This window comes from Tarenaya hassleriana, unplaced genomic scaffold (genome assembly GCF_000463585.1).
Source record: "Tarenaya hassleriana unplaced genomic scaffold, ASM46358v1 Cleome79, whole genome shotgun sequence".
Taxonomy (NCBI): Eukaryota; Viridiplantae; Streptophyta; class Magnoliopsida; order Brassicales; family Cleomaceae; genus Tarenaya; species Tarenaya hassleriana.
Window position 1 is genome coordinate 117519 of NW_010970398.1, and position 13590 is coordinate 131108.

General features: G+C 39.9%; 3 protein-coding genes across 6 annotated transcripts in view; 2 read left to right on the forward strand and 1 right to left on the reverse strand.

Annotated features, from left to right (window-relative positions):
• The window catches only part of LOC104801941 (MLO-like protein 9), a 3800-nt gene extending 1491 nt beyond the window's left edge, over nt 1-2309 (forward strand). The window contains exons 6-16 of the mRNA XM_010525323.1: nt 1-46; nt 134-222; nt 316-390; nt 465-553; nt 660-709; nt 842-882; nt 973-1146; nt 1311-1346; nt 1452-1519; nt 1643-1703; nt 1839-2309. Coding sequence (XP_010523625.1) covers nt 1-46; nt 134-222; nt 316-390; nt 465-553; nt 660-709; nt 842-882; nt 973-1146; nt 1311-1346; nt 1452-1519; nt 1643-1703; nt 1839-2123 — 1014 coding nt within the window. The 3' untranslated portion in view covers nt 2124-2309. The remainder of the gene's footprint in view (nt 47-133; nt 223-315; nt 391-464; nt 554-659; nt 710-841; nt 883-972; nt 1147-1310; nt 1347-1451; nt 1520-1642; nt 1704-1838) is intronic.
• A 468-nt stretch (nt 2310-2777) lies between these two features.
• LOC104801942 (CWF19-like protein 2) lies at nt 2778-7269 on the reverse strand. Of its 4 annotated transcripts, none has more exons than XM_010525326.1 (11): nt 7167-7269; nt 6345-6441; nt 5824-5893; nt 5489-5722; nt 5175-5378; nt 4939-5100; nt 4429-4809; nt 4199-4278; nt 3728-4097; nt 3444-3638; nt 2778-3344 (listed from the first exon to the last, which is right to left on the reverse strand). In XM_010525326.1, the coding sequence occupies exons 1-11, from the start codon at nt 7177-7179 to the stop codon at nt 3015-3017; spliced, it is 2136 nt and encodes a 711-aa protein (XP_010523628.1). In that variant the 5' UTR covers nt 7180-7269; the 3' UTR covers nt 2778-3014. The 4 variants fall into 4 exon arrangements, with proteins under 4 accessions (XP_010523628.1, XP_010523627.1, XP_010523629.1 ...); XM_010525325.1 differs by having other exon boundaries at nt 6345-6486; XM_010525327.2 differs by lacking the exon at nt 7167-7269 and adding an exon at nt 6071-6150 and having other exon boundaries at nt 6345-6652.
• A 245-nt stretch (nt 7270-7514) lies between these two features.
• LOC104801943 lies at nt 7515-9594 on the forward strand. Its single transcript, XM_010525328.1, has 3 exons — nt 7515-7582; nt 8101-8208; nt 9021-9594. Coding segments are annotated over exons 1-3 (408 nt in total). The 5' UTR covers nt 7515-7580; the 3' UTR covers nt 9319-9594.
• Nucleotides 9595-13590: the final 3996 nt, after the last annotated feature.

Genomic DNA, 13590 nt, shown 5'->3' on the forward strand with positions numbered 1-13590 from the left:
AAAGAGTGGGAGCAAGAGATCATGACCGAGCAAGAAATGATGAACGGTAGATTGTAGATACTGTCACAATGACTAACCATGTAACTACACTTGGATTTGACACTCTTATTTGCATGCATATATGTATTTGCAGACCCTTCAAGGTTTAGGCTCACACACGAGACATCATTTGTCCGAGAGCACGTCAATCCTTGGACGAGAAATAGATTCTCCTTCTACATGGTACGATTACGCAGATTCCAAATGTGCAATTCTTGATTTGATCCATTGGCATCTCACTTACTCGAAAGCCAATGTTGCTACTCTTTTTTTCAGATCTGTTTCTTCCGACAGATAGTCAGGTCTGTCAGAAAATCTGACTATTTAACAATGCGACATGGGTTCATTAGTGTGAGTTACTTGAAACTGTCCATCCCATCTTGATAGTTTTTCTGAGGTTTTTTCTAACAATCCTTTGCGATCAGGTTCATCTGGCTCCCGGAATGAAGTTCAATTTTCAAAAATACATCAAAAGATCATTGGAAGACGACTTCAAGGTAGTCGTAGGAATAAGGTAACATGGAACCTCGGACACTTGTTTCTACATCTTGTCTTTGCTGCTTTAACAATCTCCATCCATTGTGGTCTGATACAACCTATAATCATTCTTGTAATGACAGCCCTCCGCTATGGGCTTTTGTCATGCTCTTTCTACTCTTCGATGTCCACGGTCAGTCCCTTTTCCCCCTCATGTACAAAACACCATACATTAGTTATATACAGTTCTCTGTTCATTTTTCGCCTTTTGTATTCGTCCATCTTCGATGCCTACACACTAATTTTCTGGGAAATACGACTCCAGGGTGGTACATAACGGCTGTTATCACCATGATTCCTCCAACTGTAAGTGATTTTTACTCTATCAAATAACCCTTTTTCCGCAAGAAGGAATAGAAACGAAAGCGATTAAATGTTGTGATGGTTGGTCTGAAGTTGACATTAGCCATCGGAACGAAGCTTCAAGCCATCATATCAGACATGGCGTTAGAAATTCAGGAGAGACACGCCGTGATCCAAGGGATGCCTCTTGTCAATGTCTCAGACAGGCACTTCTGGTTCGGGAAACCCGCCTTAGTCCTTCATATGATCCATTTCGTGCTCTTTCAGGTACGTTTCCCCTGGAAAAAAAAATGTCTACAGCATGCATTTAGCATCCTCTGATCACTGAAAATTGTTACAAGATTGAAAACATATTCACAGTCTTAGTGTTAACAAATAAAATATAAAGACTCGCAGATGAAAATTTGACTTGTTCGTTGTGAAATTTTCAGAATGCCTTCGAGATTACTTACTTCTTCTGGATATGGGTAACATAAACCACTCTCTTTATTCTTTTTCTTTTCTTCTTTTGCTCTTCGTTTTTTCATTTTCTGGCGTGAAGTTGAAGGATGAGTTACTGAATCTTGGTGCAGTATGAGTTTGGGTTGAGATCGTGTTTTCATCACCATTTCGGTCTTATAATCGCACGAGTCTGTCTTGGGTAAGTTGCCCTTTCTCCAGATCTTCAAATATGTAACCTAGGAAGTCCGGTTTCTTCAGATACAAGGCACCGTGAAAGGTTTCCATGCTTGTCTAACGAGTCAATATTCTTACCCTTTTACAGCGTCGGAGTTCAGTTCCTCTGCAGTTACATCACACTTCCTCTATATGCCCTTGTCACTCAGGTTGGTCCAACTCACATTACACTTCCTCTATGTGTGTGTGTATATATATATCACATATCTCTGCCATAAACCCACATTTGAAAACTCTTACATCAGTCATCTAATAGAGGGAAAAAAAACTGAAAATATTTGCAGATGGGTTCAACGATGAAACGATCGGTGTTCGACGAGCAAACATCAAAGGCACTAAAGCAATGGCACATGAAGGCGAAGAGAAAGAATGAGCAATCTGGACAACTCAACAACTTTCCGGGAAGAGGAGACTTAGGCGGCCAAGATTTTCCGGCGGACGGACCCCGTCTCCGGCAAAAATCCATCGGAGATATCGAATCAGCTCCGGCCAACATCACCGCAAGTGTTGATGTCAAGGAAAGAGATAAGAATCGCCAGAACGACGACCACATCTCAACCGGTCCCTAAACCCGCCTCGTGTTTTTTTTTTGTATACATCCATACATACGTGTACTATATATATATATATATGTATGTATGTATAGGTTGATTGGTTCACTTATTTACTAAGCTACATACAATTTGTGTTGTAGTAGGTCGTAGTTGTCTAATTAGTCACAGATAAAAATGATTATTGATTGATTCTTGCGCATCTTTACGAGTTAATTAATGTAATAATCGTTTTGATTTACGATATTCCACACATAACGTATAGAGTACGCATACTATGATTCAAACGATTGATTCGCATATGAATGAATCACTCAGCTGTTTTTTCCCCTCCTTACCGGTAGTGAAGCACTTCGGTTACGGGGTTGAGAAAAAAATTACAAATATATGTACACACACGGAAACCACACCCATATGTATATACGAACACATACAAAATCACATACGTATGTGCATATACGTGTTTTTATCAAATTATGCATGTATGTGTGTGTATACATATGTATCTCTGTTTGTCTGTTTCTTTTTTTTAAAATTTCTCACGTGGTGCCGCGAAAGAATCCATTTCCCGATTAATCAGGCAATTCTCTGATTGCGGATGCTCTTTGTGAGCAAACGGCCTTGACAGTAAGAAATTTGTTAAAATTCTACAGTTATACAAAATGCTTGCAATTACGGGTTTTTTCTAAATAAAATTGAAAAATCCGAAACGCGAGCACAGACAAGTCCATCAATTTCTCCTTTACCAGTACTTTTTGACTCACCACATGATGGAAAGATTAAAAAAGATTAAAAAAGAAAACGCAGCAATGAACCATACGTACAGCTGCCGAATCCTCCCATTGTATAATGACTATAACATTATCCCCGCCAGAATGTGACTAGAAAAGCACGAGAGATCTTTCACTTTCACCCGAGTTGTTTCGTCCAGTCAAAGGGCTCCCATTCACGGGAGAAGCTCACCATCGCCTGCTTCTGGGACTCCTCGGTCTCGTACCTTCTCCGTCTGTACATGTCTTCCTCCGGCAACTGAAGCATCCCTCTGATGACGTTCATCCCGAGATTCCCGTTGAACTGTTTCTCATCATCGATCACGTGGACAAACCCTCTGTTTAGGCCAAACTCCACGTGGAAGTACGGGAAATCCTTTGGAATCGAGTTCCGGAGACCCTTCACACTTGTGTCGATTAGCTTCTTCGCGTTGTGCTGACTCCACTCGTCCTCAGCCTCATCAATGGCCTGAAAGGTTTTCATACAGCTAACTAAGAGTAAGAAACCCAATACTTCCACTAACAAGATAATGGAGGGAGGAGGGATATAATAAAACAGAACCCTGACCTTCTTGAAATAAAGAGGCGCTTCCTTTGCGATATCCTGAGGCAACGGTATACACTCAATCATACAATGCCGGCGTTGCTGCGATAAACCCATCACTGTCTCCAGAAACACAACCTCTTTCCCTTGTTTTGCAAACATGAAATTCCGGATCTCTTCCCAAACATCGTCGTCCACCATCCTCATGGCTGCTTCGTGCTGTATGGAAAAAACCCATCAGAACGCAATCTAAGAGCACCTACATTGTGAACCAATTGAGGTTGAATTTATATGTTCAATGTCAATACCTGCATTGGCAAGACACAGCAGTGGCCTGGCACAACGGACTGCCGCTGTGGTAACATCAGATACGTGAAGTTTGCGATTGATACGACGAGGTGTTTTGGGCGGTTTTGATTCTCGAAACAGAAGAGGCAACGCTCTTGCTGGGTCAAGATGCGTTTTACGCGATTATCCCTTTCAGAGATGTTACTGTGATCATGACTGGATGAGCCCCTCTTTCTGGATTTTTTACTTGGAGCCTCTCCATAGTCATACTCATCATCAGCCTGACCGGATACACTGTACCGTTTGTTCTGCATTATGCTTCTGGCTAAATGTCTATCTGTGTTATCTTCTTCACCCCTCTTTCTAGCATTCACATCTTGGACGGCATATCTGAAGTGAAAACAAAAGTATTTATAAGAAACGGAGAGAGAGAATTACGAGCCGAATACGATCTGATATCGGTAAAAGCTTCAATAGATGAGCAAATTTACCTTGCTGCAGTTCTGGATCCGCGCTCTTTGGAAGAATCATCTCCAATAGCCTGCTTTGCTTTCAATCTGTCTGCTTCCTCCTGGGAAAGCATAGAGGAAAACTCTTCCACAGTTAGTTGTTAAAATTCAGAGCTTACACTTGAACACAGAACTTTGTGAGTTTAAAAGGTTTCAAAAATAGATACAGGAACAAGGTGAGAGGATATTACTAAACTTAAAGATTTTCTCACCATAAGTTTCTGCGCTTCTTCGTGTTTCCCTTTCATCCGCAGCTGTAATGCCTTAGCTGCCATTTGATTCGCGCTCATTGCCTCTTTACCAGAAGAAGAAGTCCCCTCATCAGGCTTATTGAACTCAGATGATACTGTCTTCTGCTCTGTACCAGTGGAGGCAGTTGTTTCGGCTCTCTGCTTAGACATCATTTCCTTCATGAAGTTTCCATCATTGGCAAACTTATTTAAGCGAGATGCAGCCTCGGATATCAGCCCAGCATCTTCATTTATCTGGGCTTGACCCTTCCGCTTTCCCCAAGATAGTGAAGAGTCAGCTTTTGGGGCTCTCATTTCTGGATGACGCAGAGAGACGTCCCTCAAATAAGCCCGACCACTACTCTTTAAAGCGAAAAACACATCACAGAATCATAACATTAGTTATCATGTTTTCCAGTTTAAAATGATATTATTTTTGTAACACAACACAAGCACAAAAAATAAAAGGAAAACAATAACAAGTTTAAGTACCTTCTCAGAAACCCTTTCTTCTTGTTTTTCCATATCAGCCTCTTCATTATGCCCTTTTCTTCTATTTTTTATGGCATGCAGATGGGCACGAGACGGAGCTGCTGTCTGAGAGGATACTGAGACAGCAAGCTTACCAAGGGAACCCCACCGTTCCTCTACAACCTGCATTACCCTCAAACAATGAAATGGTTTTCAAAAGGAGGAGTTTGAGAACAGAGTAATTATAACTAGCCTACCTCCTCAATGCGTTTCCCTTCTCTGGCAGCCTGCTCTTTAGCACGCTTAAGAGCTTTAAGTCGCCAGCTCGCACCTCCATCACCAACAAGGGATGTCGAAGGAAGTCGATCTCCAATAGTTATTTTTTCATCTCCTTCCTCGGGATAACCAGTTCCATTGTTCTTCAGATAAGGATTGAGTTCCTTGGGGTTCACCTTATTTACCTAGTTGAGAAAGAAATTTGTCATAAGCTAACCATCCACTTCCGCGATCAGATAATATGGTCAGAATACACAGAAGCATGAGTCTAAAAGACAGATGAGCTATGGCATACCTCCTTGGCTGGACTTTCCTCTTCGATTAAATTGGGTTTTGAGTCTGTGTTTCGGGTTGACGGGAGCATCCAATCAAGGCCAATTTTCTTCCTTACAATCTCTACTTCTTGTGTGTTGTCAACAGCAACCTCAGCCTTACGACATCTACCGCCATCCCTGTCTCTGTGATTTTTTCTCTTATCTCTCCCACTACTGGATTCCCCTTTATCTTTGTGTGAATTCTCATCTAGCACCTGAACAGATAAGTTAACATCAATCTAAGCTTGAACGAACCAATCTTTCGTTCGAAAAGAATAACAAACAGAGAATTTAGGAACAAGATGAGCAAATTTACCTCCTCGCGAGGAATGATTTTTATTCCAGACAACATGTTGATAGTAAATGTAGAGTCTTTCCTTAACTTACTGCCAAATAATCGAATATCAACTTGTTAGAAGTCAATTAATAGGATGAAATATGCTGGTTAAATCTCTGCCTTGTGGTAAACTGATGAAATAAACTTGGGTTGGAGCATTGAAATTTACAAGTTTGGGAAATTCTTATCAATAAATTTTATTAATCAACTAAAAAAATATAATTACATGCGGTGAATGTGGAGCCACCGTCGGATTGACGAGGATATGTTGGAGGGCCCTCGAATTCCTGAGCTCTTTCGATGCCTCTGTTCCCGCAGAGAACGACGAAGATTACGAGACTCTTTCAATTTTAACATCATCCAAACTCGGAATTTCAAAAATCGCATACCAAAAGCGATTGACGAACAAAACAACGACGAAACGTGAAACCAGAATCAAAGTAAATCAGGACGAGACAACACTGGACAGACGAGACCGTGGAAAAATCATGGTCACTCACCTGTTTCGGACGAGACAACGCCGGAGAGACGAAACCGTTGCCGGAGAGAGTAGATCGGCGGGAACGACAGGAAGAGCGATCGACAGAAACACAGCGCCTAGGGTTTTTAATCTCACGGAATTAAAGAAAGACTCCTTTTTCGCTAGTAAACAAAACATCGATGAAATCATGAGGGCATTTTTGTCTATTCGTGTATTTAAAGTTTTTTTTTAAAAAGGACATATCCTAAAAATATGACTAGTCGGCTTTTTTATTGTATAAAAATCAATTATGACACAGTTGGAAATATACATCGGATAAGCCATAATGATGTAACATAAGAAAAAAAAAATTATAAAATAAAACTTTGGTTAAAATAAATTAATAACGATGTGGATTCTTAATTATCTAATGCAAAAATTAAAAAATAATTAATTAAATTATTCCTACTTGAAAAATATCACAGTAATAAAAGGAACACCATTTGTTTATGTTATAATTATTCTTATTTTTTTCACAATTTGATAATACATTTTCGATATAGATAATACCATTCCATTAACCACTGACGGAATCAAACGCGACCACGACTTTGTTTTTCATTGAAATACGAATAGCCATTTCATATTTATATCAAGCAACTGTAAAATGCAAAGTAAAAATTGAATAGTTATCATTATTTTTTTTTAAATCGAAAATTTAATAGAAATTTATATAAAAGCAATTAAAAAAACTAGAGCATGATTTAAATCCAAATTCAAATTGAATCAAATGTAATATAAAATCGAAATATAGATTTAAAAATCTGGTAATGGAATCCAAAGAAAAAATCAAAATGACAACCTCGATGAAACATAACAGAACTGAAGAAAGTCAACACGAATTGCCAGATGTCTTAGCTGGAAAGCATCTCTCGTTCTTCAATGGCGGCGGGTCTTCTTCATCCACTTCCCTCGCCTCGTTTTCCCATGGAACTTGTGACAAAACATCCTGTAAGCTTCCTTCGCTCTCAGATTTCTGTCGATTCTAACCTCCTCAAGATTGTTCTCCTTCAGTGTTCCTCGCTCTCGAAGAAGTTTTAACGAACTAGACAAGCCTTTTCCGACAGGAATCTCGCGCGGAGTTCCATCAGGCTTGTTGTTGGTGTCTGAATAACAGCTCTCGTCTTTAGCTTCTGACCGAGAACGGAGCTCCTCCTCTCGTTTCTTTTCGGGCGCAGAGCTTCCACGGGACCACTCACAGACAATCCCATGTCGCATGTCGGTGAATGTTGGATTTGGGTTTATTTGATTGAATCAAAACGGGCCTAGTCCGTGAGAAATCCGATCCGTGAAAAGTTGTAGAAACTTTAATAAAAATCGACAGAATATTGAGAAAATATTTTTGATTGATTTTGAAATTCAAATCGGATTCAAATATGCAGAAAACCTATCAAATATGATCGAGATAATATCAAAATAAAATCTAATTTGAATTTGAAAATCAAATTGATTTTATTTTGAGATTCTTCCATCTACTATAAATAGAGGTCTTGGGTTAGATCATTCAACACAGAAAAAAACAAGCATTTTAGAGAAAAAAAAAAGAGCATTCATATATTTGTTCATATCTCTTTGAGAGTTCGCTTGCTATTTGGAAAGCTTCTTCCGAATACGTGGTTGTTGTATCCTGTGAGTTCACTGTGCTCCAATAGTCTCTAAGCTTTAGAGGTGGCACGAAAATCGAACTTAAAAAAACTGTGTTTCACAGGCCTCGACAAAATAATTTTTTATTTCAGGTACTTATCTGGAATCATTCGAATTGCCGGAATTTTGCCGTCATCAACAACCATCGTCCCTAACAATCTTAAGTTCGATTCATGGTTAACACGAGGCAAACTTCTCGGGTAAGTGTCTAAATCTCTTTCAGTTTCGGTATAAAACCTTACACGAATTTGGATCTAAAAAACAACTAGGTAAAAAAAAAAGTGTTGAAAAAAAAACCAAAAAGTTGTTTTCTTGTCCAAATATTAACGAGTCTAAGTCCAGTTGAATTTAAGACCCAAATTTAATATTGAATATTAACCCAATTAAATTCAAAGAGTTTAGCCCATATTGAAGTCCAAATTAAATTCAAAGAGGTTAATTGAAAAGGCCAAAAGAATAAGTCCAGAATTAAAAATTATTTTGGTCCAATTTAAGGAGATTAGTCTAAAAATTCATAAGAGAAAGATCAATATATCTTTTATTCAAAAGTGTTTTTGTGGAAAAAAAATTTTGAACATTATTTTGGGAAAAAAAAGGTTTAGGTAAACAAAATCGGACGTAACTTTTTTTGTGAATTAGGGAAGCAAACTTTGTCTTAGCGGGTCAGATTTGAAGAGGAAACCCTTTATACCCTCATCATAATAAGGACGTGGGAATCGGGGTGAACCCTCCGGCTATTACTGGAAGTGAGCTAAACCAATTTATAAGTTAAGTGAAACTCAATTTAGTTTATAAGCTTTGTGAAAGCTAACAATGATTGTATTTATTCCACATATCATTGATAATCCAAGAAATCCCATGGATTCAAATACTACTCCAGGAAATGAGATTCCTGCTATGAATATCGATGAGAATCCTCATATAGCGGAGGTTACGAATCCTGTTAATCATGATGTTGCTGGCACAAATATGAATAATCAAGTGTCAAACGTTGCGAATGTTGTTGTCCCAGAGGAATGCCTTCGGTTGTTGCGAACTCCGAAAATCAGGCAATTCCTATTGTGCCAATCAGCCCATCTGAGAGTAATGAGGACATCGGAGCTAGCAGCTTGGACGAGGATGAGAGCTTTACAGAAGGAGCTCTAGAAGATGTTGAAGACTTGGCCCATCAGGCGTCAAGACTCTTGTCGGATGATCATAACGTCACAAGATCATTCGAAGCCGCGAGAACGGGATTTGACGTGCACAACGCGAAGGCTCCTCGAGCAAACCATAGAGCCGAGCCACCACTTACTCGTGCTAGAGCTTGAGCGCTTCGTGTCATGCTCACCAAGGCCGTCAATCACATTCTTAGCGGATCCCGGGAGTCCAAGGATGACATTTCACTTTTCGGACAAAATCTGACCCGGAACTTACTTACATTCGAAGACGACGTCTCTTAAGGCCGAGTGAAGCCCATGGGCCTTATTTACTCAAGGATTTTCGGCCCACATAATGTCCAACAACTATATTTTGTTGTTTGATCCTTATTTATGACTAGGCTTGCATGTGAGCTAGCATTTAATGCTTTGTTTACTTAAACTCTTTCCAAGCTTTGTAATCATCAACACTTTGATCAATCAAAATCTGTATTTTTGTTGAGAACTCTCTCTCTCAAAAGAACTTGGCTGGTTTGTCCGCCACCCTCCACGAGCCGCCGGTGTGTCCGCCGCCCATGTCGCCGTCCGGTGTGTCCGACGGTCCCCTTGGAGCTCGGTTAGGCCGACTCGTCTTTCCTTGGTTTTTCCGAGGTTCTATCCTTCGATTTATCCATCCCACCTTTTGATTCTAACCCAAATTCGAGAGCCACTTGGTGAGCCGGTGATTGGATTTGAATCCCGTTTGATTTCCCCTTGTTTTCTTCTTGTTTGAACCGTGAATTCGAGAGCCACATAATGAGGCGGTGATTGCGTGTTCAAGCCGCAGATCCATCCTCTTCCACAGCATTGCGTATATCATTTTGGTATCAGAGCTTTGCTCGAGCCAACAGACGTTTTCCGGGTGAGATCTTTCTTTTTATCGCTAAAAAATGAATCCTTTGAAGCCTCGTTCGATCGCGACGAAAACTGCACATCAATCGGATTCCCGGCACATGCGTTCGGTTGTGTTGTTCCATGTGATTCGTTTGCAATTTTTCTTTCGTATTTGTTCGACTGTATAACCTGATCACTCTTGGCTTTTTGTTCGCAGCAAGTGGTCCATTTACTAGGCTGGAGCAAATGAGTTCCGACTGTTCACTCGAAGCCGCCTATCCTCGGTTAACTCGTTCCCCACCCATTGCTTGCATTGCTTTTTTTGTGTGTGATCGAATTTGTTCATTGCGTGTGTATCAACTCGATTGAATATTTGAGTATTGGTGAGTGAGACGTTTGATAGGAGCAAGTATTAGGATTGATAATCGATTGCACGTTTAATCGTTTCGCACGTTTTGTGACTTCCATCGCACGATTGCTACTGTCTCATACCACCGTCTGTTGCACGCTTGTTTGACGTGTTTGCTGATCAATTTTAAGTGCTTGAATCTTCTGTCCGTTGCGTGTTGCCGTTGTTGTTTCCATTCCGTAGTCATTCGGTAGTTCGCACGTCATTGCTTTGCACGTTCACTACAAAAAAAAACCCAAATTCCAACCGGCGAATCCGTTGGAAAATGCCGAAAATCCATTGGAAAAACGTCGTTGGAAAATCGATTCCGTTGGAAATCCGTGGCAATTACCAAACGGAATTCCAACGAAACAATCCGTTGAAATATTTCAACGGGTTTCCAACGGATAATTCCGTGGTATAATTCCAACGGATTTCCAACGGGCAATCCGTGGCAAATTTTCCACGGATATACGTTAGAATATCCGTTAGACAATTTCTAACGGATTTACAACGGCGTTTGCCACGGATATCCGTTGGAAATACCGTTGGAATCATCGTCGGAATGTTACAACGGTATTTACAACGGCTATCCGTTGGAAAAATATAACGGATATCTGTTGGAAACGTGCGTTGGACATTTGCAACGCTATTTGTGACGGACATCCGTTGGAATTTATAGGTGGTTCCAACGGATGTCCGTTGGAATGCCCGTTGTATCATGGTCCGAAACAAATAAATATGAAAATATTCTTCAAAATACAAATAAATATGAAAACAATAAAAAGAAACAAGTCTACATAGAATCTTCATCACTTTCATCATCCGGAGTTGTATCATGGTCCGAAACGAATTCGTCGATATCGTCTTGTACATTTGACGAATCGTCAAGTAACTCGTCGTCTATGTTAGGAAGTGCAAGTGTATCGTCGTAATCACCTAGTTGGATAGGAAGAACCGGATCTTCGAGTTGCTCTTGCATTGGCTCATTGAGATCTTGTGTTGTCGACGAATCCACGATTAATCTTCGTGGGTTAATCTTCAAAACAGCCGACCATTGATCTTTCCGTCGTCGTTTCACGGATGTCGCAGAATGTTTCGGATATGGAATGAAGCATACTTGGTCTGCCTGATCTGAAAGTATAAAAGGATCGTACTTTGCATATGAACGTTTCGGGTTTATGTCAACACCTCCCCATCAATTTTTTCGTGAGCCGCGTCCCGACGTTGTGTCAAACCAATCACATCTGAATATGATTGTTTTCAACCCGACTAATCCTGGATACTGGAGTTGGAAAATCTGCCGAAGAACTCCAAAGAAATCAAGATCTTCAGATGACCCGCTTTTTATACAAACTCCATAATTGAACGTGGATTTATGTTTTTCATGATCGTAAGTGTGAAACGTGTATCCTCGGGTGAACATTATCGACCAACAAATAACTTTTCTCCCAGGTCCATGTGATATATCTCTGATCCATGCCGGAATTCTATCACTGCATGACTGAATCTGCGCATAAAATCGATATGATATATTAAATTAATTACTTCGATATGACTAATAAAAACACAAACACATGCATATATATATATAGTACTTACATAGTCTCGAAGCCAAGATGCATAATGTTGTTCCTTCATTCCTTCAAGTTTCTCTCCACTTAGATTAGGATATGTTGCCAAGACATCCTCGTCAAAAAGTCTTAAAAACATGTTATTAGGAAAGATATACATGTATAATTAATTCATTAATGAAGTCATTTGAGATTCAAAATGTGTACCTTTCGTATGGCTTAAGTTCTTCACAGTTCAACAATATATATGTGGCGATGTGATTGTACTCTTGTACAGTTAATCAATATTCTTCAGACTTGCCTCCGAGTCGTCCAGTAGGTTAAAAACTTTCGGGAATAAGTCCGAAACATGAATCATATTGGTAGAGATAACTTCTATCGTCTTCGTTGGTAGCCCTCCTTTTCTTCGTCTGAATATGAGATTCAAAATAGAAAGAACTGAAGTAGGAGATCTCCTCTAACAAATACTGTTTGACGATAGATCCTTCCACTGCTGCTTTGTTTTTTGCCTTCTTATTGAGATGGAAAAAAAATCGCTCAAATGGATACATCCATCTAAACTGTACTGGACCACCGTATATCGCCTCATCTGGTAAATGAATAGGTAAATATTCCATCACATCCAAAAATGAAGGTGGAAATACCTTTTCCAAGGCGCAAAGTATCTCAGGGATGTTGCCTTTCAAAACCTCTAGGTTACTTCTTCTCAGAGATCTTGCACATATATCTCGGAAGAATGTGCTAATACCACATAAAGCTCTGTGGACACTGGGTTTCAATAGCTCTACAAATGCAATAGGAATGAGTTTTTGCAAGAATACATGGCAATCATGACTCTTCATTCCCATAAGCTTTAATGAATCAGTATCAACGCATCGCGCCAATTTGGATGCATATCCATCAGGGAATTTAACCTATTCTTTTAACCATTTAAACAAGACCGTTTTACCTGGTCTTGTGAGTCTGAATATCGGCACTGGTGCGTGACCATCACGTGTCAACTCCAACTCTTTTTTCTTGCATATATCTTTCAAGTCCTTCCTCGAGTTGATGTTGTCTTTACTTCTCCCTGGCACATTCAGAACGGTGTTGATGATGTTATCAAAAACGTTTTTCTCTATATGCATAACATCCAGATTGTGTCGAAGCGTTAGCGAACTCCAGTAAGGCAAATCCCAAAAAATACTACGCTTATACTAGTTATGCCAATCACCAAATCCTTTGCACTTCTTATGCCCAAAATTACCTCCACATTGCACAGAAGCTTGCAAATCATCCAAATATCCACTATTTATTCGTTCAGAATAAATTTGCTCTCCGGTTTGCATAACAGGACCTTCCTGAGTAACGATTTTACCTTTGGTAAAAACCGTACAATTTTGTCTCAATGGATGATTCCTTAAAAGAAATCTGCGATAACAGTCAAACCAGTACGACTTTCTCCCATGTCTCAACTGAAACGCTTCGGTTTCCTCCATGCAAAACGGACATGCAAGTCTTCCATGTATGCTCCATCCCGATAGCATGCCATACGCCAGAAAATCACTGATCGTCCAAACAAGAACCACTTTCATCATCCGGAGTTGTATCATGGTCCGAAACGAATTC